This window comes from Cetorhinus maximus, chromosome 20, assembly GCF_964194155.1.
Source record: "Cetorhinus maximus chromosome 20, sCetMax3.hap1.1, whole genome shotgun sequence".
Lineage (NCBI taxonomy): Eukaryota > Metazoa > Chordata > Chondrichthyes > Lamniformes > Cetorhinidae > Cetorhinus > Cetorhinus maximus.
In genome coordinates, this window is record NC_135898.1 from 40,058,482 (window position 1) to 40,083,455 (window position 24,974).

Genomic DNA, 24,974 nt, shown 5'->3' on the forward strand with positions numbered 1-24,974 from the left:
ATTTTTAGGTATGTCTGGTACTGTTCCTGGCATGCCCTCCTACACTCTTCATTGCACTAAGGTTGATCAGGGGTTATGCCAGGCCATGAATTTACAGGTTGTGGTTGAAAACAATTCTGTTGCTGCTGATGGCCTACAGCACCTCAAGGATGCCCACTTTTGAGTTGCTAGATCTGTTTAAAATCTACCCCATTTAGTACGGTGGTTATTTTGATTCCTGTACTAGAATCCTGTTTCTATATACGGGCCAGAATTTTACATCCCATGGGCGGGCGCGCACCTGACCTGTCCGGCCACGAAATAGTGTGAGGTGATGTTGGGCGAGTGTCCCAACGTCATCACGCGTTCGCAATATCTAGCTTGGCGGGCGCATGCGGCAGTCGGAAGCGTGCCTGCTGACAATTAAGCGGGCAATTAAGCCCATTAAGGAGGCAATTTAAAGCGATTTTTTTGTGGCCCAGCCACTTTTACGTTTGGCGGACAGGCCAGTCGGCCAGGCGGCCTTGACATTTTTGCTCAAACCTCGATCTAGGACAGGATGAAATCTCTGTGGGGAAATGAAATAAAAAGAGATCTCTGGGGACTATTTTTTGATGGGGTATGCTTGATTGTGCTGCATGGGCATATTTTACATCATTTTTGTTATTTTGTTTATTCTGTGGAGGTCTGCAGCTCCCTGAGGCAGCTGCCTGCCTTCAGGGAGCTCACTGGAAGCACTCACTAGCACCGGCGGTGACGTCGATGCCTGCCCTCTTCCTGCTCCCACCGGCAGTGCTGAGCCTTTCTCAGCGTGCGTTTCATGCTGGCTGGCCGTTAATTGGCCAGCCAGCATGAAATCGCGGTAGGGGGCCGATTGCAGTCGGGGGCCTGTTTCCCGTCCGCTCCTGGGCCTGCCGATCGCGTGCACCCAACAAGGCGAAAAATTCAGGCCATGATGTAGAATAAGTAAATTCTTGTTCTGCTCAAGCACTTGCATAACTCCAGATTTAGATATGGTTAATAGTTTACAATGTGTCCTTGCCTTGCAACGCTATTCAGACATATCCCCGTTCAGATTTTGTATTATCAGAAAGTGTTTGGTGTGAAACATTTGATTTAAATATGGATTGTTAATTTTGTCTTTTTTTTTCCATTTTAGTTGACACCAGTTGGGACGACTATTTTTACTGGCTTCTCTGGAAGAAATGGAGCAACTGACATAGATGATGGTCCTAATGGACAGATTGAATATGTTATTCAACATAATCCAAATGATCCAGTATGTATCAAATAGTGGGTTTGTTTCTTTTGTCCAAATACGTGCTGGCAGCTGAAGTTAGTTATCTGATTGGAAACCGCACAACATAACATTGGGGCTGAACTTGCATGAGTCTTGACCTAAGTTAGAGTTTCCTGTAGCTTTGTATGTGGGAAGAACCCATACAAAAGCCATAACAAGGCCATTGATGCGGATGAGGTTGGTTTAAGGGTGGGGACTCAGGGAAAACGTTAGAAGCTATTCTTAAAGACATTATAGCAGGGCACTTAAATAAATTCAAGGTAATCAGGTAGACTTGGTTTTGTGACAGGGAAACCATGTTTTACCAATTTATTGGAGTTCATTGAAGAAGTAACATGTGCTTTGGATAAAGGGGAACCAGTGGATGTACTAAATTTAGATTTCCAGAAGGTATTTGATAAGGTGCCGCATCAAATGTTATTGTGTAAGATAAAAGCTTATGGTGTGGGGGTAACCTATTGACATGGATAGAAGATTGGCTAGCAAACAGGAAACAGAGTAGGCATAAATGGGACTTTTTCTGGTTGCCAAGATGTAATGGGTGGTGTGCCACAGGGATCAGTGCTGGGGCCTCAACATTTTACAATTCAGGTTCATGACTCAGATAAAGGGACTGAAGGTGTGGGACAGAATTTTCCCCCCCTTTGGGGGGGACGTTTAGGAGCAGGCGTGTGGAGGCACGCCTCCGATCGGCGCCCCTGATCAGGGGCACGCTGCCATTTTATGTGGGCGGGCTAATTAAGGCCCACCCAGCGTGACGTCTGCAAGGAAGCGCAATGTGCTCCATGTGCAGACGGGGGGGGGGGTGGAATTCCCTGAGCTGGGAGTACGCTCTTTTGCGCATGCGCATGAAAGAGTGCACTCATCTCCCTGGGGCTAAGTGCTGCCTCAGGGAGATCGGCTCATGTGTGAAAAAATTTAAAAAACAGAACAGGTAAATTCCCCTGACATGTCCCCTCATGTAACACTGTCACATGAGTTGGGACATGTCCATCACTTTCATTGACACTTTTATTAAAAATTTAAAAACCTACCTGAAACCTCATCCTGCCAGTGGATGAGGTTTTATGCTTTTTCTGAAGCCCGCCAGGCCTCCTGGCCTGCCCGCCAACCATCAATCACTTTAACTACTTTGTCAATGGCCCCAATTGGCCATTGACAGGTCGGCGGGCGCACAGCTGATTCTGCTGAGCCCCCGCCGACCTGAAAATTGAAATGAGGCGGGGTGACGTCGGGAGTTCCGCCCGACATCATTCCGTGTCATTTTATACATCGGCGAGGGGGCCCCACCCCCCGATCGCTGACTGGGAAATCCTGGCCATGGTTGCTAAATTTGTTTTTGATACACAGATAGGTAGGATATTAAAATGTGAAGAGGACACAAGGAGGCTATATAGGGATTTAGAGAGGTTTAGGCAAATGGGGTATAATGTGGGAAAATGTGAAATTGTCCATTTTGACAGGAAGAATTAAAAAGAAGCATATTACCTAAACGGTGAGAGATTACAAAGTTCTGAGATGCAGAGGGATCTGGGTGTCCAAGTGCATGAATCGCAAAAGGTTAGTATGCAGGTATAGCAATTAAATGGGAAAGCTCATAGAATGCTATCATTTATTGTGAGAGGAATTGAAAAGCAGAGAGGTTATGCTTCAAATAAAAGCAAAACACTGCGGATGCTGGAAATCCAAAACAAAAATAAAAATACCTGGAAAAACTCAGCAGGTCTGGCAGCATCTGTGGAGAGGAACACAGTTAATGTTTCGAGTCGCAACGTTAACTGTGTTCCTCTCCACAGATGCTGCCAGACCTGCTGAGGTTATGCTTCAGTTGTGCAGGGCATTGGTGAGACCACACCTTGGGTGCTGTGTACAGTATTGGCCTTGTTATTTAAGGAAGGATGTAAATGTATTGGAAGCAGTTCAGAGAAGGCTTACTAGACTAATACCCGGAATAGGAGGGTCATCATATGTGGAAAGGTTGGACAGGCTAGGCTTGTATCCGCTGGAGTTTAGAAGTGTAAGAGGTGACTTGATTGAAACACATAAGACCCTGAGGGGTCTTGACAGGGTCAATATGGAAAGGATGTTTTCTCTTGTGGGAGAATCTAGAACTAGGTGTCACTGTTTAAAAATAAGGAGGCACCCATTAAAGACAGAGATGAGAAGAATTTTTTTCTCTCAGATTATAGTGAGTCTTTGGAACTCTCTTCCTCAAAAGGCAGTGGAAGCAGAATCTTTGAATATTTTTAAGGCAGAGGTAGGTAGATTCTTGTTAAGCAAGGGGTTGAAAGGTTAGCGGGGGTAGGCAGGAATGTGGAGTTCAGGTTCCAATCCAATCAGCCATGATCTTCTTGAATGGCAGAGCAGACAAGAGGGGCTGAGTGGCTTTCCCCTGCTCGTCATTTGTATGTTCATATTTGTTTTTTTAATCATTAATGGAATGTAGGCATTGCAAAGCTAGCATTTATTGCCCATCCCTAATTGCCCTTGGGAAGGTAATGGTGAGCTGCCTTCATGAACAGCTTCAGTCTCTATAGTGTAGGTACACCCACAGTGCTGTATGGGAGGGAGTTCCAGGATTTTGACCAGCGATAGCAAAGGAACTGCAATGTATTTACAAGTCAAGATGATGTGTGACTTGGAGGGGAATTTCCAGGTGGTGGTGTTCCCATGTGTCTGCTGCCTTTGTCCGTCTAGGTGGTAATGGTCGTGGGTTTAGACAGTGCCGCCTAAAGAGCCTTGGTGAGTTCTGCAGCGCTTCTTGTAGATGGTACGCACTGCTGCCACTGTGGTGGTGGAGTTCGTATGTTCATATGACTACTTATATGAGGAATTCCTGTTCCCTCAGCCTTGCATGGACCTGGTTACATGTCCTATCCCGGTTGAGGTGAGGTGTAATGGCCTCCTAATAGTCAAGGGGATGAGATGGGTATAGAGCAAATCTATGGCCAACATTCCTACTTAGAGTATACAGGGGCACAGGTCCAAGAGAAGTGTCAGTGAGCACCTCTACTCCAGCCACAAGTTGTTGCATTGTACAGCCTGCTAAGGCAGTGAGCAATTCAAGTTGTTGGATGCTGCCCTGTTGGCACAGACCCCTGCTGGCATCATGCAACTAAGTAGGTTTTCTTGCTTACCCCACATGCTCTGATGGGGTCAGTGGCAATGCTCATCTTAAACTGTGCAGCAACCTGAAAGTTCCTTTGGACACTGCGCACAAGTCCGCCCCTTTAAGTTAACATTCGTCCATGGCTGTGCAATAACGTTTAATGGGGCTGCGTGCAGTTAAATAAATTGGTTGTGTACACCACACAAAAAAATGGAAGGGATGTTGGTCAGTGGTGGAAGTCACAATCACAGGTACAATCTTGGCTTAATAATAAATCTTTAAAACTCACTGGTTCAGCATCAGCTGGAGTCTTGTGTTTAATCCTGTGCATCACACCACAGAAGAATATAAATTGGAGGGGTGCTGAGGATATTTAGTAAAATGGTACGAGGATTAGTGACTTTAGTTGTGTGGAGAGACAAAAGAAGCTGGGATTGTTCTCCTTAAATCAGAGAAGGTTAAAGGACAATTTGAAAGAGGCATTCGAAATTCTGTGTGCTTTTAATGGAGTAGATGGGGAGAAACTATTTCCACTGGCAGGAGGACCGATACAGATTTAAGATAATTGGTGAAAGAACCAAAGGGGAGATGAGGAATCATTTGCCTGTACAACAGACTTTTATGATCTGGAATGGATTCCTGAAAGCTTGGTGGAAACAGATTCAATTATAACTATCAAAAGGGAATTTTATATAATTTTAAAAAGGGGAACATTATAGGCCTATGAGGAAAGAGTGGGGGAGAGGGACTAATTAAATAACTCTTTCAAAGAACTCGCACAAACATGATGGGCCAAATGGTCATAACTTATGCTGCAAGATTCAATGATAATTGCCAGGAACACATCCCCAAATAGTTCCTAGCTACCACGAGAATCTAAAACCAGAGCCCGAAACTACTATCTACGTTTGATGATTTTCAACTGGAATTTCCTTGGGGATTCTCCCAACTTGGCTGCTGTAACATAACAGAAACATTGGATGGATGCATAAAAATGGTTTCCGTTGATCTTGCACTGAAGTTACAGTGGACAGTCATGCAAAGCCCCAAGAAAATCCCATTGTTTGTCTTCAAACATGATACTTAACATTGAGTTCAACAACTTCAGATTATGAACTCTCTTCTCCATCCCCACCCCCTTTCCGATCCCCCTTTTTCCAATAATTTATAATTTAAAAAAAAAAATTTTTCTTTTCCAACCTATTTCCATTATTTTTAAATGTATTTCCATCCATTGTTTCATCTCCACCTTTAAGCCTATTTCGATCCCTTCCCCCCACCCCATCCCTACTAGGGCCATCTGTCACTTGCTCGTCCTGCTTTCTATCCTTAATGTCGCAATTAGCACATTCCTTAGTTAATATCACCACCGTCAATACCCCTTTGTCCTTTTGTCTATGACACCTTTGGCAATCTCTTCTTTGCCTCCACCTATCACTGGTCCTCTATCCAGCACTATCTGTCCCACCCCCCTCAACTAGCTTATATTTCACCTCATTTCTATAATTCCTCAGTTCTGATGAAGAGTCATACGGACTCGAAATGTTAACTGTATTCCTCTCCACAGATGCTGTCAGACCTGCTGAGTTTTTCCAGCTATTTTTATTTTTATGATTTGCTAGGCATTGTTTAAGTTTTCACTTTTTAAATCTTTCTGTTAGCTCAACTTTCTTTTAACGTAGCGTCGCGAAATGTAATTCTTGGCAAAGAACCAACTTTGCAGACTTAAAACCTAGCTGTTGTCTCTTTATTTTCAGAACTTAAATACAAAGCTGTTTTTAGAATTGTGTATTCAAATTAAGTGTCAATAAAGAAACATAATTTAAATAAAAGTTTATACCTGGCTGCTATTCATTCCAAATTAGTTATCATTTCTAATGCTGTGAATAAAAATCGTTTTTAAATAGAGATATATTAAAATAATAAGTAAGGTATCCAGTCATTACAATGTGACATGTTCACCTCGGTTTTAAGTATTGATCTTTATTTTTTAAGCAACTGGCTGGTTAATTGTGATAAATGCCTAGTTTTTGCTCTGGAGCTTTCAGACAAGACTGCTGAGCTATATCAATAGTTAATGAACAAGATATTCATGATACCCCAGTTGATAGAATGGTTTAATTTAGAGTTAATTAAATCACTAGTTAAGTGATAATAATAGAAAACTACTTTCGGTATCTTAAGGTGTGAAGTGACTGAATCGTATTTTGTGGAACATTAAGGTACAATGCATTGAACTAATTTGTTGTTGGTGCCACTGAATAATATTTGACAGGAGAAAAATGAAAATGTTGATTTTTTTTTTTGTGTGTGTTCACAGGAATCCAGTCGGACTTTTGGTATTCCGCTCACATTATCAGGAGCTGTAGTTTTAAGGAGAAGGCTAAATTATGAAGATAAAACACGTTACTTTGTCATTGTTCAAGCAAATGTAAGATATTTATTTAAAGAATTTCAATTACTCAGTGTATGCTCATCTTAACAATTGCATACTGTCCAGTGGATTGGACACCATGAAATGTGGTATAACTTTTGTGTGCAGTTTAATTGATGTTGTCAGACTAACCAGTGTTAAATTATTGCCTAAAACCTTCAGAGCCACTCACAGCTTTTAGCAGAATATGCTTTGATAAGTAATTGTGAAGTAGTGGTACCAAACAAAGCAATTTCTGTGAGCAGAAAATAAGTATTTCAACAGTGAATTGAATTGTTGAGGTAAAGTGCATACACAACTTTCCTGGAACAATTGAAGTGACACATTTATTTGAGAATGATTGTGCTATGAAATATAGATCAGTCACAGGGTTGATATTATAAATTTCTAAAACAATTTTTTCAACAACATAAATGTTAGTGTCACTGTGAGCCATTTTATTAGTTTTCATATTTATATTAAAAAGTCTTAGAAAATAAAATTGAGTTTAAAATGTGTAATTCATAGAGGGCAGGACTTTTTGTATGTAGATTTTCCCGACCTGCCACCCAAAGTGTCGATGGGGAATGCATTTTCACTGATACTGGCTGCCCAGCGAACATTTAACATAGCGAGGCTATGAGTGAGACTTCCACAACCGCACCACCTCCCCCCCACCCCCATCTCAGGAGGAAGTCCTGCCTTAGAAAGCTGCCAAAAGCTCCATAGTCCCAGCAGTGCCAGGTTCGAGCGATGGCCACTGCTGGGACTAAGAGGAACTAATGGAGGCAAGACTTCAGGTAATCCGGGGTATTGGTACAACCTGACTTGCAGACCTCAACAAGGGGGCTGAAGAAGGTGGGCTTGAGAGGGCAAGGAGGGGGTAAAGATAGGGGTGCCTCCAATGGGGACAGGGGACTTAGCTTAGATTTTCTCATTGTCCTTCTTTTTCTTTGGAATGAGGCACAAGTGTAATTTAGTTTCTTCAGGTGTTGGGGGTAGCTTTATAAAGAGTTGTGTTCAGGAGTCTAGTGCCTTCTCGCCCCATTTCCCTTTTTAGAATTCCCAGTTATGTTTTGTCTAACAGGAAGAGGCAGCTGATTGGATGTTCTCAATCTTAGTGACAGAGAAGTTTATGAGCTCCTCACACTTATTATTGGAGGTGAAAAATCCACAAATAATACTATTGAACTTCACCAGTTACAGACATAGATATTATTATTGTTTTTTTTTTAAAGCTGTGAATCTTTACAGCTAAATGATATTTGAAGGTAGTAGCACTGTCAAAAATAATGTGTGGAACTTTACGGTCCATTGCTGGCCGGTTTGAAGATGGGGGATTTGTAAAATGCAGTGAGTGGCTTGTCTACTGCCTACACGCCCACCCCGACCTGTCTCCCATTTTATGGGGCTTGGTAGAGGAGTCGGGCTCTCCCTTGAGCATATTAATGGCCACTTCAATGTCTCATCCCACCCCCACTGCTATTTTACCCATGGTAAGGGAAGGCCCACACCATGTGGGAAGCACAGCAGCTTTTATGGAGTGAGCTGGTTGCAGTCAAGTAGGGGGACCTCCTTTGAGTTGAGGCAGGCGCACAGGGAATGGACAGGCCACTCACTGCATTTTACAAATCCCCCATCTTCAAACCAGCAGGCGATGGACTGTAAAGGTCCACACATTATTTTTGAAAGAGCTATTACCTTCAAATATCATTCAGCTGTAAATAGTCACAGCTTTAAAAAAATAGACAATAATAATATCTATCTTTTTTAACTGGTGAAGTTCAATAGTATTATTTGTGGATTTTTCACCTCCAGCAATAAATGTGAGGAGTTCATAGACTTCTTTGTCACTAAGATTGAGAACATTCGATCAGCTGCCTCTTCCTGCTAGACAAAACATAACTGGGAATTATAAAAAGGGGAATGGGGCTAGAAGGCACTAGACTCCTGAACACAACTCGTTATAAAGCTACCCCCAACACCTGAAGAAATTCAATTACACTTGTGCCTCATTACAAAGAAAAACAGGACGATGAGAAAATCTAAGCTTGTAAAGAAAAACGATCTGTTACAAACAATTGCAGTATAGGATTCATGTGTGGATGGTAGAATGAGTGTGCAGAATGTCTGCTGATATTTCTCTTGCTACCATGAAAGCAACGTGAAAAAAAATGTCAATGGGATTCCATTTTTTCCAGCATGGCAGAGGCACGTCATGGTAAAGGCATGTCATATTCATAATTTTAAATATGGACCCTGTGTTCATATAGAAGTTTCTGGAGCTGTCTTTTATTTAAGATGGACACTGATTGTTAAGATGACTGTCAAGGGACAGGTGACCTTTGCAACTTCAACACAGACTCTCTGAAGCTTCTGGAAAGTTCCTAATTGCATCATCCTGGACAGGGGCCTCCCCCTGGAATGGAAATAGCGAGACAAATACTATCTGTAGAATTCACACTTGCTTTTGTTTGGAGTTGTTTGGAGATTTATCCAAAACACCAGTCCAGATTATGTCTCCGAGTTGGAACCCTAACAATAACGGCTGGGCAGAAAAAAAAATAGACCACAATAATATCTATCTTTTTTAACTGGTGAAGTTCAATAGTATTATTTGTGGATTTTTCACCTCCAGCAATAAATGTGAGGAGTTCATAGACTTCTTTGTCACTAAGATTGAGAACATCCTATCAGCTGCCTGAGTAAATGTGAAGAACTCATCCATTGTATAACAATGGCATTCAACTCAGCCATTCTGGGTGGACAATACCATATTGGTCATGTGGCTGAAACAGGCTAAAGATAATGGCCAGGATTTTCTGGCCTCAATGCGGCAAGCCATTCAAATCTTTGTTAATTTTAGTGTAATCGGAAGATCCTACCAGTAGGAGGGGCCGGAAAGTCCCGTCTCAATGTTTTTATCTGAAAACCCAGAAAGACCTGGGTAGTCCGCAGAAAACACCATAAGAGACAACAGCTGCAGCAGAAGGCTGTGTCATCTTTGCCTTTAAGGGAATAAATAATGCGTCAACTTCACCACCAGAGATGGAGTAGGCTTGTGCAGAAAAAGGTTTTTTAAGGTTTATGATTATCTTTAATTTTTTATTTCACAATTATTTCTTTTATATATTTCTGTATTATAGTTGGCACTGATGAACATATAGGGACATCTATAGGTAGTTTCCAGTTGGTAGTGTTGGTTTTTCGGCACATTTCACTTGAAACCGGCACAAGATCACAGAATGTGAAGCACAAGAACATAAGAAATAAAGCAAGAGTGGACCATATGGCCCATTATGCCTGCTCTGCCATTCAATACGATCATGGCTGATCTTGGGGCTTCAACTCCATTTTTCTGCCCGCTCCCCATATCCCTTAATTCTCTGCAAGACCAAAAATCTGTTTATCTTGGCCTTAAACGTATTCAGTGATGGAGCATCCATAACCCTCTGGGATAGAGAATTCCAAAGACACTCAACCTTTTGAGTGAAGTAATTTCTCCTCTTCTTAACCCTAAATGGTCAGCCCTTATCCTAAGACCATGCCTTTGTTTTAGATTCCCCAACCGGTGGAAACCATCTCTCAGCATCTACCCTATCAAACTCTCTCAGAGTTTTGTAGGTTTCAATGAGATCAGCTCTCGTTCTCCTAAACTCCAGAGAATTTAAGCCGAATTTACTCAGCCTCTCATCATATGACAACCCAGGGACCAATCCAGTGAACCTTCACTGTACTGCCTCCAATGTAAGCATATCCTTTTTTAAATGTGGAGACCAAAATTGCACATGGTATTCCAGATGTGGTCTCACCAAAACCCTTACATGTGTAGCAAGACTTTTTTATTGTTGTACTCCAATCCCCTTGGAATAAAGGCCAACATGTCATTTGCTTTCCTAACTGCTTGCTGCATCTGCATGCTAACTTCCTGCATTCCTTGTACAAGCACACACAAATCTCTTTGAATATCAACACTTACAAGTTTCACACTTTTAAAAAACATATTCTGCTTTTCTATTTTTACAACTGAGGTGAATAATTTTGCACTTCACCACATCTGCCATATTTTGCCCACTGACTTAATCTGTCTATATCTCTGCAGCCTCTTTGTGTCATCCCCACAGCTGACCATCCCACCAAGCTTGGTAGCATCAGCAAATTTTGGTACATTACTTTCTGTCTCTTCATCTAAGTCATTAATATAGATTGTAAATAGCTGAGGCCCCAAGCACTGATCGTTACGACACTCCATTATTCACTGCCTGCCAACTTGAAAAAGCCCTGTTTATGCCCACTGTCTGCATTCTATCCATGAACCAATCCTCTACCCTTGCCAAAATGTTACCCCCAATTCCATGAGCCCTTATCTTGCCTATTAAACTTTTGTGTGGCACCTTATTGAATGCCTTTTGGAAATTCAGGTATACTACATCTACTGGATCCCCATTATCTACCCTACTAGTTACATCCTCAAAAAACTCTAATAACTTTGTCAAACAGGATTTTACTTAAGTAAAACAATGTTGATTTCTTACAATCATATTGTACTTTTCTAAATGCGTTGTTAAGACTTCCTTAATAATAATAAGGCTAACTGGCCTGTAGTTCACTGTTTTCTCTTTCCCTCTTTTCTTGAAACTTTGCCAATTTGCCAACTTCCAACCTAATGAGACCATTTATGAATCTAAGGAATTTTGGAAAATCATGGCCAGGACAGCTACTATCTCTTCAGCTATCTCTTTTAGAACCCTAGGGTGTAGGCCATCAAGTCCCAGGCATTTGTTGGATTGTAGCCCCTCAAATTCCACCAATACTTCTTCTCTGCTGATATTAATTTCCTTAATTTCCTCGCCCTTTTTAGCCCCTAGGTTACCGTATATTTCTGGTATGAAACTTGTGAAGACAGACACAAAATATTTCTTCAGTATCTCTGCTATTTCCTCATTCTCATGATAATTTCTCCTGTCTCTGGTTCTAAGGGGCCAATGTTTACTTCAGTAACTCTCTTCCTCCTTATATACTTATAAAAGCTCTTACAACCTGTTTTTATATTCCTGGCTAGTTTATTCTCATATTCTATTTTTACCCTTTTAATCAACTTTTTGGGTGCTGCCTGTTGATTCTTAAAACGCTTCCAAACTTCAGACTTGTGACTGTTTTTTGCAACATCGTAAGCCTTTTCTTTTAATCTAATACTATCCTTAACTTTCTAAGTGAGCCATGGATGGGGTCTTGTTGAGTTTTTGTGTTTTTGTTGAAGATCTTGAATTGTTTCTTTAAATGTTTCCCATGGTTTATTTACCTCCGTACCTTTTAGTCTATTAAAACATAAGAACATAAGAAATAGGAGGCGGAGTAGGCCATTCGGTCCCGCAAGCCTGCCCCAACATTCAATAAGATCATGGCTGATCTGCCCCAGGCCTCAACTCTTTTGTGCCAGCTTATCATAGCCCTCAACTCCCCGATATTTCAAAAACCTATCTACCTCCTCTTTAAATACTTTCAGTGATCTAGCCTCCACAACTCTCTGGGGTAGAGAATTCCAGACATTCACTACCTTTGAGAGAAGAAATTCCTTTGCGTCTCAGTTTTAAATGTATAGTTATTCTGTAACTATGTCCCCTAGTTCAAGATTCCCCCAAGAGTGGATAAAACCTTCTCAACATCTGCCCCACCAAGCCCCCTCAGAATCTGGTACGTTTCAATAAGATGACCCCTCCTTCTTCTAAACTCTAATGAATAAAGGCCTAACCTGTTTAGGTGTTCTTGATAAATCAATCCCTTCATCCCAGGAATCAGCCTAGTGAATCTCTTTTGAACTGCCTCCAATGCCAGTATATCCTTCCTTAAATACGGGGACCAAAACTGTACAAGTTCTCCAGGTGCAGCTTCACCAACACCTTGCACAGTTGTAACAAGAGTTCCCTATTTTTAAACTCCAACCCCCGAGCAATACAGGCCAAAATCCCCTTTGCCTTCTTAATTACTTGCTCCACCTACATGCTAACTTTTTGTGTTTCATGCACAAGAACACCCAGATGCCTCTATGCTGCACTTGTTTGGAGTCTCCCACCAATTAAATAATAGTCTGCCTACCAAAGTGCATGACCTCAAACTTCCTTACACTAAAATCCATCTTCCAAGTTTTTGCCCACTTACTCAACCTTTCTATACCCCTTTGCAGATTTCTTATGTCCTCATCACAACATGCCCTCCCACCTATTTTTGTATCATCAGCAAATTTGGATACATTATACTCTGCCTCCTCCGCCAAGTTATTAATATGGATAGTAAATAATTGAGGCCCTAGGGCTGATCCTTGTGACACTCCACTAGTTACGTCTTTCCAATTTGAAAAAGACCCGTTAATCCCAACTCTGTTCTGTATGTTAACCAATCTTCAATCCATGCTAATACATTACCACCAATACTATGGGCTCCTATCTTGTGCAGTAACCTTTTATGTGGTATCTTATCCAATGCCTTCTGGAAATCTAAACACATTAAATCTGCCGGTTCCCCTTTATCAACTCTGCTTGTTATGTCCTCAAAGAACTCCAGCAAATTTGGCAAACATGATTTCCGTTTCACAAAACCATGTTGACTCTGTTTGATTGCGTTAAACTTTTCTAACTGCCCTGCTATTTCTTCCTTAATAACGGACTCTAGCATTTTCCCAATGACAGATGTTAGGCTGATTGGCCAAAGTTTCCTGCTTTTTGTCTCCCTGCCTTCTTGAACAGGGGCATCACATTAGCGGTTTTCCAATCCACTGGGACCCTCCCGGAATCCAGTGAGTTCTGGAATATTTCAACCAATGCCTCCACTATCTCTGCAGCCACTTCCTTTAAAACCCTTGGCTGCAGGCCATCGGGTCCTGGCGACTTGTCCACCTTTAGTCATATTAGTTTGTCAAACACTTTGTCCCTCATGATAGAGATTGTTACAAGATCTTTCCTCTCATTTGCTTCTTGCTTATCTGATATCTTTGGAATGTTTATAATGTCCTCCACTGTTAAGACTGATGCCAAATATTGGTTTAAATTATCTGCCATTTCCCTGTTCCCCATTCTCAATTCTCCAGTCGCATCCTCCAAGAGTCCCAAGCTTCCTTTAGCCACTCTCTTTCTTTTTATGTACCCATAGAAGCTCTTGCTGTTTGCTTTTATATTTCTTGCCAATTTACTTTCATAATTTAGCACTACCACTGTGCTAAATGGGATAGATTGCGAACAGATCTAGCAACTCAAGACTGGGCATCCATGAGGCACTGTGGGCCATCAGCAGCAGCAGAGTTGTATTCGAACACAATCTGTAACCTCCTGGCCCGGCATATCCCCCACTCTGCCATTACCATCAAGCCAAGGGATCAACCCTGGTTCAATGAAGAGTGCAGGAGGGCATGCCAGGAGCAGCACCAGGCAAACCTAAAAATAAGATGTCACCTTGGTGAAGCTATAAAACAGGACTACTTGCGTGCCAAACAGCATAAGCAGCAAATGATAGACAGAGCTAAGCAATCCCACAACCAAAGGATCAGATTTAAGCTCTGCAGTCCTGCTATATCTAGTCATGAATGGTGGTGGGCAATTAAGCAACTCACTGGAGAAGGTGGCTCTGCAAATATCCTCAATGATGGAGGAGCCCAGCATTCCAATGCAAAAGATAAGGCTGAAGCATTTGCAACAATCTTCAGCCAGAAGTGCTGAGTGGATGATCCATCTTGGCCTCCTCTGGAGGTCCCCAGAAAGATGCCAGCTTTCAGCCAATTTGATTCGCTCCACGTGATATCAAGAAATGGCTGAAGGCTCTGGATACTGCAAAGGCTATGGGTCCTGACAACATTCCGGCAGTAGTACTGAAGACTTGTGCTCCAGAACTTGCCACGCTCTTAGCCAAGCTGTTCCAGTACAGCTACAACACTGGCATCTACCTGGTTATGTGGAAAATTGCCCAGGTATGTCCTGTACACAAAAAGCAGGACAAATCCAACCTGGCCAATTACCGCCCCATCAGTCTACCCTCCATCATCAGTAAAGTAATGGAAGGGGTCATCAACAGTGCTATCAAGCGGCACTTGCTTAGCAATAACCAGTTCACTGATGCCCACTTTGGGTTCCACTAGGGCCACTCAGCACCTGAGCTTGTTAAAGACTTGGTTTAAACATGGACAATAGAGCTGAACTCTTTGATGTGAGTTGAGGGTGACTGTCCTTGACATCAAGGCTGCATTTGACCGAGTGTGGCACCAAGGAGCCCGAGCAAAACTGGAATCAATGGGAATCGGGGAAAACTCTCCGCTGGTTGGAGTCATACCCAGTACAAAGGAAGATAGTTGTGGTTGTTGGCGGTCAGTCATCTCAGCTCCAGGACATCACTGCCGGAGTTCCTCAGGGTGGTGTCCTAGGCTCAACCATCTTCAACTGCTTCATCATTGACCTTCCTACCATCATAAGTTTAGAAGTGGGGGTGTTCGCTGATGATTGCACAATGTTCAGCACCATTCGCGACTTCTCAAATACTGAAGCAGTCCAGGTCCAAAGGCATCAAAACCTGGACATTATACAAGCTTGGGCTGACAAGTGGCAAGTAACATTTGCACCACACAAGTGTCAGGCAATGACCTTCTCCAACAAGAGAGAATCCAACCATCACCCCTTGATGTTCAATGGCATTAGCATCACTGAATCCCCCACTATCTTCATCCTGGGCGTTACCATTGACCAGAAACTGAACTGGACTAGCCATACAATTAGCGGTTACAAGAGCAGGTCAGAGGCTAGGAATCGTGCGACGAATAACTCGCCTCCTGACTCCCCAGAGCCTGCCCACCATATAAAAGGCACAAATTAGGAGTATGATGGAATACTCCCCACTTGCCTGGATGACTGAATTCTTACAACACTGAAGGAGCTGGACACTGTCCAGGACAAAGCAGTCCACTTGATTGGCACCACAAACATTCACTCCTTCCACCACTGACGCACAGTAGCAGCAGTGTGTACCATGTATATGATGCACTGCAAGAATTCACCAAGGCTCCTTAGACAGCACCTTCCAAACCCATGACTACTACCACCTAGAAGGACAAGGGCAGCAGATAGATGGGAACACCACCACCTGGAAGTTCCCCTCCAAGTCACTCACCGTCCAGACTTGGAAATATATCGCCATTTCTTCACTGTCGCTGGGTCAAAATCCTGGAGCTCCCTTCCTAACAGCACTGTGGGTGTACCTATACCACATCGACTGTAGCGGTTCAAGAAGGCAGCTCACCACCACCTTCTCAAGGGAAACTAGGGATGGGAAATAAGTGCTGGCCCAGCCAGTGAGGCCCACATTCCCTTAAAAAATCAATTTCCTCCCTCTTTATTGGCTTTTTAGCCATCCACTCCTGGTACCTAAAAAATTCCCAATCCTCTGGCCCACCATTAGTTTTCGCTGCTTTGTATGCCTTAGTCTTTGATTGGATACTCTCCTTGACCACCTTTATTAATGCGGGTGATTCATCCTTTTCATAGAGTCCTTCTTTTTGACCGGGATAAATTTTTGCTGAGCTTTATGAAATACCTGCTTAAATGTCTGCTACTGCTCATCCGTTGACCTTCCCCTTAGTCTATTTTCTCAGCCCGCTTTAGACAACCCTTTCTTCATACCTCTGTAATTGCTTTTATTTAAGTTGAGGACACTGGTTTGAGACCCGGGTTGCTCGCCCTGAAACTGAATTTGAAATTCTACCACGTTATGATTGCTACCCCCTAGAGGATACTTAACTACCATATCTCTTATTAATCCCACCTCATTACACATTACTAGATCTAAAATAGCCTGTTCCAGGTAGGTTCTCCTACCTATTGCTCTAAGAAACAATCCCTGCTGCACTCTACAAATTCGCCTTCTATGTTAGCCCTGCCAATCTGATTTTTCCAGTCAATATGCAGATTAAAATCACCCATGACAATTGTAGCACCCTTCTTACACGCCTCCATTATTTCCTGATTTATATTTTGTCCTACAGTGAGGCAACTTTTCGGGGGCCTATAGACCATTCCCACCCGTGAATTCTTCCCCTTGCTATTCCTTATTTCCAATGAAACTGATTCCATATCATGATCTATTGCACCTATATCACTACTCACCAACACATTGATACCTTCCTTTATTTACAAAGCTACCCCACCTCCTTTTCCTTTTTGCCTATTTTTCCACAATGTCGAATACCCTTGAATATTGAGTTCCCAGACTTGGTCCCCTGCAACCATGTCTCTGTAATCGCTATCAAGTCATATTCATTTATTTCTTTTTGTGCTGTCAACTCATCTATCTTGTTACAAATGCTGCGTACATTCAGATAAAGAGCCTGACTTTGGCTTTTTACTATTATTACTCATTCTGGTTCTGATTTCTGCTGCCCTCTTCTGCTTATATTTTCTGCCCCTTGCTATCACACTTTGATTATCGTTCGCCTCTTCAGTACACTGCACCTCTGCTCTCTCATTTCTTTTTGATTTTTTAGACTTCCCTTCAATTGAACCCCCCACCCCACCCCTATTAATTAGCTTAAAGTCCTTTCTACAACCCTAGTTATATGATTCATCAGGACACTGGTCCCAGCTTGGTTCAAATGAAGCCTGTCCCAACAGAACAGTTCTCTCCTTCCCCATTACTTCCCACTACATTTCTCTCCTTCCCCATGAATCAGAACCCATTTCTCAATCACCAATCTTTGAGCCATGCATTTGCCTCGCTAATCTTATTTACCCTATGCCAATTTGCACATGGCTCAGGTAGATTATTACCTTTGCGGTTCTGCTTTTTAATTTAGCCCCGAGCTGCTTGTAGTCCCTCAGCTGAACCTCTTTCCGAGTGCTGCCTATGCTGTTGGTACCTACATGGACCACGACAACTGGATCCTTCCCCTCCCACTCCAAGTTCCTGTCCAGCCCAGAAGAGGTGTCCTTAACCTTGGTACCAAGTAGGCAATACAGCCTTCAGGACTCTCTGCCTTTGCTGCAGAGAACAGTATCTATTCCCCTAACTATTCTATCCCCTATTACTACTACATTTCTCTTTTCTTCCCCCACTTGGATGGCGCTCTGTACCATGGTACTGTGGTCAGTTCGCTCATCCTCCCTGCAGTCTATGCCCTTGTCCACACCGGGAATAAGAACCTCCTACCTATTGGACAAGAACACTGGCCGAGGCTCCTCCAAAGCTAAATTCTGGATCCCCATACCTGCCTCACTCGCAGTCACACCCTCCTGTCCCTGACCACAGTCCAAATTTGATGTAATTAATCTAAGGGGTATGACTGTCTTCTGAAACAGTGTCCAGGTAATTTTTCCCCTCCCTGATGTGTTGCAGTGTCCGCAGCTCGGACCCTAGCTCATCAACTCTGAGCCAAAGTTCCTCGAGCAGCCAACACTTGCTGCAGACATGGTCACTGTGGATCGCACTAGCACCCACCAGCTCCAATAGTACAGCTGCAACACATTGCCTGCCCAGCCATCTCTATTCCATTTAATTAATTAATTTGGATGTTAAATATTTTAAAAGTGAATTTCTTAACTGTACTCTTCAACTGTAATAATGTCTCCTGATTTAAACCACTTGGCTAATCAAAAGAAACACGGGAGAGATACCCCGGCTCTCCTCACTGTTTTAAACTGAACTCCCGGCTCTCCTCGCTGTTTTAAACTGAACTCCCGGCTCTCTCCTTGATGTTTTAAACTCTGTTGTATTCACCCAATTAACCTTAGCCAGTTCTCCCCTCATACATCGGTAGGCCCGGGAGCGGTCGGGAAACAGGCTCCCGATGACATTTCCTTGGGCTGAGCGCTGCGAGAAAGCTCTCTGAAGGCAGACAGCTGCCTCATGGAGCTCCAGACCTGAAAATCATCAAATAAAGGTTTAAAAGCCTGCAAAAATATGTCCATCATAATTAGGCAGCTGAAAAGATAGCTGATAAAAGTGCTATCCAGAGATATTTATTTTTATTTTATTTCATAAAGAAACTTTCATCCCGCCCTTGGATGAGGTTTGATAAAAAATGTAAAGCCCGCCTGGCCAATTTGCCTATCTGCCAACCTTAAGGTTGGACGGGCCACGAAAAATTGGAGACAATTGCAACATTAATGGGCTTAATTGCCCTCTTAATTGTCAGCAGGCACGCTTCCAACTTTTGCACGTGTTCGCCGAGCGAAATATAGCGCAAGTGCGTAATGACTTCAGGATGTTCGCCTGATGTCTTCTTGCGCAATTTTATGCCCGATAGGGTCTGACGCGCATCCGCCCGTGAGACGTAAAATTTAGCCCATGATCTTCAGAGGCCAGATCCTTTCTCACTATTGTCCTTATGTCATCGTTCACTATCAGGGCTATCCCTGTTCCTTTGCTATTCTGTCTGTCTCTCCTCAATATTGTGTTCCCTGGAATATTTATTTCCCACTCTTGATCACCTTGTAACCAAGTCTCTATAGTAACGATTAAATACAAATCATTTAACGCTATTGATAGTTACTAGTGCTACTAGTTCATCTATCTTGTTGCGGATGCTTTGCGCATTCAAATAAAGAACCTTTAATTTCAATTTTTTACTTCTATTCTCTGCAATGTCCTTATTCGCTGATGTACAAATTTTCTTAAACTCTCTGTCCCTTCCTAACCTACTCGGATTGTCTTTATGCACATTGATATACTGTTCTGATGCCTTGACATTTCTCTTGGGATTTCTAAATCTCACTTCACCCAAGCCTCTCTCACCTGTTAGTTTAAAGACCTGTCCACAGCCCTAGTTACATGATTTGCCAGGACACTGGTCCCAACCCAGTTCAAGTGGAGCCTATCCCAATGGAATAGTTCACTCTTCCCTGAGTACTGATGCCAGTGCCCCAAGATTCAAAACCCCTTCTCCCCACACTGCTCTTTGAGCCACCCGTTTAATTCTCTAACCTGGTGACCCTATGCTAATTTGCACGTGGCTCAGGTAACAATTAAGAGATGAATACCTTTGTCCTGCATTTTAATTTGCTCCCCAGCTCCTCAAATTCTCATAGCAGAACATCATTCCTGGTTCTACCTATGTTGTTGGTTCTCATATGGACCACAACAACTGGTTCCCCCCCCTCCTACTCCAAGTTCCTCTGCAGCCGCGAGGAGATGTCCTTAACCCTGGCACCGGGCAAGCAACACAACCTTCAGAGCTCCCGATCGCAGCTGCACAGAACAGTATTTTTTCCCTGCGACTATACTGTCTCCTATCACTATCACATTTCTCTTCGCTTCCCCCACTTGAATGACATCCTTTACTATGGTGCCATGGTCAGTTCGCTCATCCACCTTGCAGTCCTTCTCATCCACACAGAAGCAGCTTGTACTTGCAGGACAAAGTCAGGGACTGAGGCTCCTCCATCACTACGTGCCTTTATCTGCCTGACTTGGAGACACACTCTCCTGTCCCTGACCATTGACCAACTCTAAAGTTCTGCCAAACCTAAGGGTTGTGACAGATGCCCCGCAATGTCTGCAACTCAGACTCCAGCTCACAACTCTGAGTCATTGCCAAAGCTGCAGACACTTTCTGCAGATGTGGCTATCCAGGATTGTAGTGCATTCCACAGATTTCCACATGCTGCAGTCATGATACACCACCAGCCCTGTCATTTCTGTCCAACCTTATTTATTTATTTAGTCAGTTAGTTAATAATTTACACAGATAAAGTAATAGAAAGTTGCATACCCCTAGCTTGGAGACATGGAAGGAAACTCACCAACCACCTGAAGCTGAAAAAAAGTAGAAAAAGGAGCACCACTTTTCCCCTCACCACTAAAGCCCCATCTGAACCAAATTCTCAACTGTTGACTCAATCTACATCTTACTCAGGCATAGCTTCCACCCATCCCTCTCTGCATGTGGGTCCAAACCTGCCTGCTTATATATAAAGCTTCTAGTGACTCACCAGCTAGCTCAGCTTACTGCTACAGTAATTATTACCTGTTGGGGGCAACTACTTTCAGCTGATTGACAGATAGCTGCCACTTCAGGCAGCTCCCTGTTTAAATGGCTATTCAATTGACAATGTTTGAAAGTAAGAACCTAACTCTTAATCTAAATTTAAGATTAAGGAAAGCTTACCGGAATTTACCACCTGAGCCAAATTCCCCACTACTCACTCAATCTACGTCTCACTCAGGCGAAGCCTCATGTCCGTGCCCCCCTCGTTCTCAAATTAGGTTCACCTCAAATCGAATTTCCGCAGACTTTTAGCACAAGAAGCTGGCCTTTCCCCAGAATGCATTAATTTTATTTGTGAGTGGACGTAGCTCATTTGTAGGCTTTTGAGGAGGCTTTAAAAGGTAAGCTGGATCTTTTGGGTGCAAGGACTCTAATAGGCATGTTTTAAAAGCTTTTGAATGTATAAGAAACTGACTACTGTACATTAATATAGCTTGCAACTGGTTTTGTATGTTGTTTCTAAGGGCAGAATTTTACGCTCGGCGTGTGGGCGTCGCCTGACACGCCCAAGCATAAAATGATGCGCGATGACGTCATTGCGCACTTGCTCGATAGTTTGTTTGGCAGGCGTGCGCTGGAGTCGGCTGCGTGCCCGCTGATAATTATAAGGCCTATTAAAGTCATTAACAAGCTAATTAAATTCAAATTTATGCTGCCCGTCCAACATTACGGGCGGCAGGCAGGTGAAAAGGCCAAGCAGCCTTTACATTTTTTAGCAAAACTCATCCACGAGTGGGACGAGGTTTCCTAAAGCAAATGAACATGAAATAAAAACTTTATTTTGGAATTAAAAACATGTCCCATCTCATGTGACAGAGTCACATGAGGGGACATGTGTTTTTCAAATTTTTCTGTCTTTATTAATTTTTTTAAAAAGCGCTTCAATCTCCCTGCGGCAGTTCCATGTCTCAGGGAGATTGAAGTGCTCTTTCTCGCGCATGCGTGAACTGCGCGCTGGTCCTGACTCTCCCTCCTCCCCGTGCCTGCACAGGTAGCACTGAGCACTGCCACCTGCGATCCACGCAGGGAGGGCCTTAATTGGCCCGCCCTCATGAAATCGCGGTGGATGCCGATTGCGGGCAACGGTCGGCTTCCTGACCGCTCCCGCCAAGCCCGCCTGATGAGGGAAAAATTCTAGCCAAAATCATTCTCAGTCATTTAGGATTGGGTTACTCAAGGGTGCGGACAAAACTCTGACCAAAAATGATCATTTTGTGTAATAAACCTATTTTCGGATGTATTAATCAAACTGCACCAAGTTACTATTCATTTATAGCAGAATATTTTAAAGCAAAAATTTTTAAATAAAATTAAATCCTAAAACATTGCCTGATTGTGCTGTTTCAGGGCTGATTTTATGTTTATTCTATGCAAATGAGTTAGAGCAGAAGTTTGAAGGGGGAGAGAAACACATCTAGTACGAGTGCAATTTTGGGTAAAATTTGCACCTGGCTTGTGCTCAAAGTGAAATCTCATCCATCAAGCAAAGCAGAAAAAAAACATGTAGTATGTGTGGCTCATCTGATTCTGACATACAGTATGCAATCAAAATAGTTGAGCATGAAGAACATGCAATGCATGACAGTTCATCAAAGTAGGATATACATAAATATTAAATATCTTATATCTGCATGCATTTCTTGTCTCAGCCATTTCTATTATAAATTCCTGTGTGCACATTTATAATGGAAGCTGCCTCTGTAAACTCTTAATTATGCTTTCCTTAGTTGTGGCACTGTAGTATCTCAGTTTTATGTCTCCCAGCTCCTGAGCCTGTACTGCAGAGAAATGGCTATGCTTCAACCAACTCTGTCTCCCTGCTCCCCAAGCTACTGTTTTGCTATTTAATTATAAATAATATCAAATCAAAGCATTTATCAAAAGTAAGACTGATGAATATTGAATTATACCCCATCCCCTAACCACCTTGTATTGAAGGTTACACATGGTCTTCATTCCCCATCTACAGTGCCATAGGAGATGGAAATCAACCACTGTATCACAAAGACAAAGAGCTGTCAGAGGAAAAGATTAGGTTTTGTGTCAGACTTGTCAAACCTGCGCACTGCCCTGGGAAAGTGAGACTGTACTTGGGCGTAAGGCTGGGCATGAGGTTGACAGAGAATCTGTATGTAGGGTGTGGTTGGGTTAGAGCTACAGTGGCCCTCTCGTAGATTACTTAGAAATTGCAGCAGGTCAGTCCAACCAGGTATTTTTATTTTTTGTTTTGGATTTCCAGCATCTGCAGTTTTTTGCTTTTATCTTACAGTTCATGTTGGTGTTTATCCTCCACACAAGTAAGCTCTTGTGATCCTGCCCATTTTAGTATCTCTTCATTCCTCTTTCCCTCAACAAATTCTAATCTATTCTTGAATGTTGTCATGGTCTCTGCTTTAATTGCTACTTCTGGTTGTGTAATTCAAAACCCAACAAACATTTCTCCAACTGGCTGTCCTGAAGATGGATACAGTTGCCATGATCTGTCTGCCTGTCTATCTGAGGCTAGTGTACCAATGCACTTCCTTGGATCTACAGTTGTGCATGTGTTTGTGGTGTTAGTGGACCCAGATTGCCTTTTTTTTCTTGTATTAGCAACGCATTTTATTTGCTCTTGGAATTAAAATCAATAAGATGAGCAAAGCTATGTGATAATCTTGAATACCTTGATGACTGTTAAAATGCAGGGTGAGGTAGAGAAGAAAATCGAAAGACAGGATATATATACATATTCAGCTGGATCTGAAATGAAAATTTTGTTTGGAGCCACAATTAAAAATGTGTGATGCACTTTTTGAATGATTTCCAATTATGTGGGTAGATCTGGACACTGTGGAAAACTGTGGACCTTTGGAGGTTTGATGGTGGGTGAGGATAGAATTCAAGTCCAAATTTTGGCCATAAATTGGAGCTGAGTTTTGGCCCTCAATTCAAAGTATGATATTATTTAAGGATATAGCTTGTGGATGCTCAGGAGGTTTAAAAAAAAAACTATTGTGATGCACATGTAGCAACTCCATAGTTACAATGAACCGTGCAAGCAGAATGCAGGTGATTGCTTGGTTTAGTCGGGTGAGGACTGCCATGGCAACTGTATGAAATATGATTTCTACTTTGGTTCTCTTTGCTTTTGTAGTATCTGATTGATTTTGACTTGGTCATTTTTCTTTGTATCAGCTAACAAAAATAGACGAGAAAGCAGGGAAAGAAGACTGCAATTATCAAATGAGAAAGAGAAAATTATAGACACATTAGGCGCAATAGACAGGTGAAACTAGACAGCACACACTGATGCACTCTCACACAATTAAATGATTATGCCACCGGCTTTTCAACATTTGCTATAGCTGTACTAGGTGATAATTAAGGACAATAATATTACATTGAAAAGAAAAATACGCCAATATGGATCTTGCTACCACAAGGAATAGTTGAAGCAAATTGCAGAGGTGCATTTAAGGGGAAGTTAAATGAGTATATGATGGAAAATGTAATAGAGGGATATGCTGATAGGGTTAGATGAAGTGGGGAGGAGAGAAACTTGTATGGAGCATTATCACTGGCAAAGACCATTGTGCTGAATGCCATGTTTTTGTGCATGTTTTGTGTAAATTCTGTGTAACACATTCAGGTCTTCTTCATTAATTCACAGGACCGAGCTCCAAATCCAAATAATAGAAGAACCAGCACAACAACACTGACAGTTGATGTACTTGATGGAGATGACCTTGGCCCAAAATTCCTTCCATGTGAATTAGTCAATAATACGAGGGATTGCCGGCCTCTTACATACAAGGCCAATTTGCCTGAGCTCACAGACCCAGTAAGCATACATTATTCATGGTTGCACCTTGTCTATTGTTTGCACCTTGCCTATTGTTTGCTGCATAAACATACCATGTCAAAAGCTGGAGAACTGCTTTGAATGCTTCAATATAAATGAATTATTGAGATCCTGCATGCTTGGCTGTATTAGCCTTAATTAATTAATATTTCCCTCACAATGGAAGCACTTTTTACCTACACAATTATTTTCACCAAAGTTTTTACTACCAAATTTTGAATTTTCAATTAAGATGACTTTTATCTGTAATATCTTTAACCATTAACATGCAAATTAAAAAATATATATACTCTGTCATTGACTGGAATTGTGACATTT

General features: G+C 42.4%; 1 protein-coding gene across 1 annotated transcript in view; it reads left to right on the forward strand.

Annotated features, from left to right (window-relative positions):
- Positions 1 to 24,974, forward strand: part of pcdh15b (protocadherin-related 15b) — a 1,616,824-nt gene that overhangs the window by 938,099 nt on the left and 653,751 nt on the right. Inside the window, exons 11-13 of the mRNA XM_078565941.1 lie at positions 1,139 to 1,258; positions 6,709 to 6,819; positions 24,465 to 24,635. Coding sequence (XP_078422067.1) covers positions 1,139 to 1,258; positions 6,709 to 6,819; positions 24,465 to 24,635 — 402 coding nt within the window. The remainder of the gene's footprint in view (positions 1 to 1,138; positions 1,259 to 6,708; positions 6,820 to 24,464; positions 24,636 to 24,974) is intronic.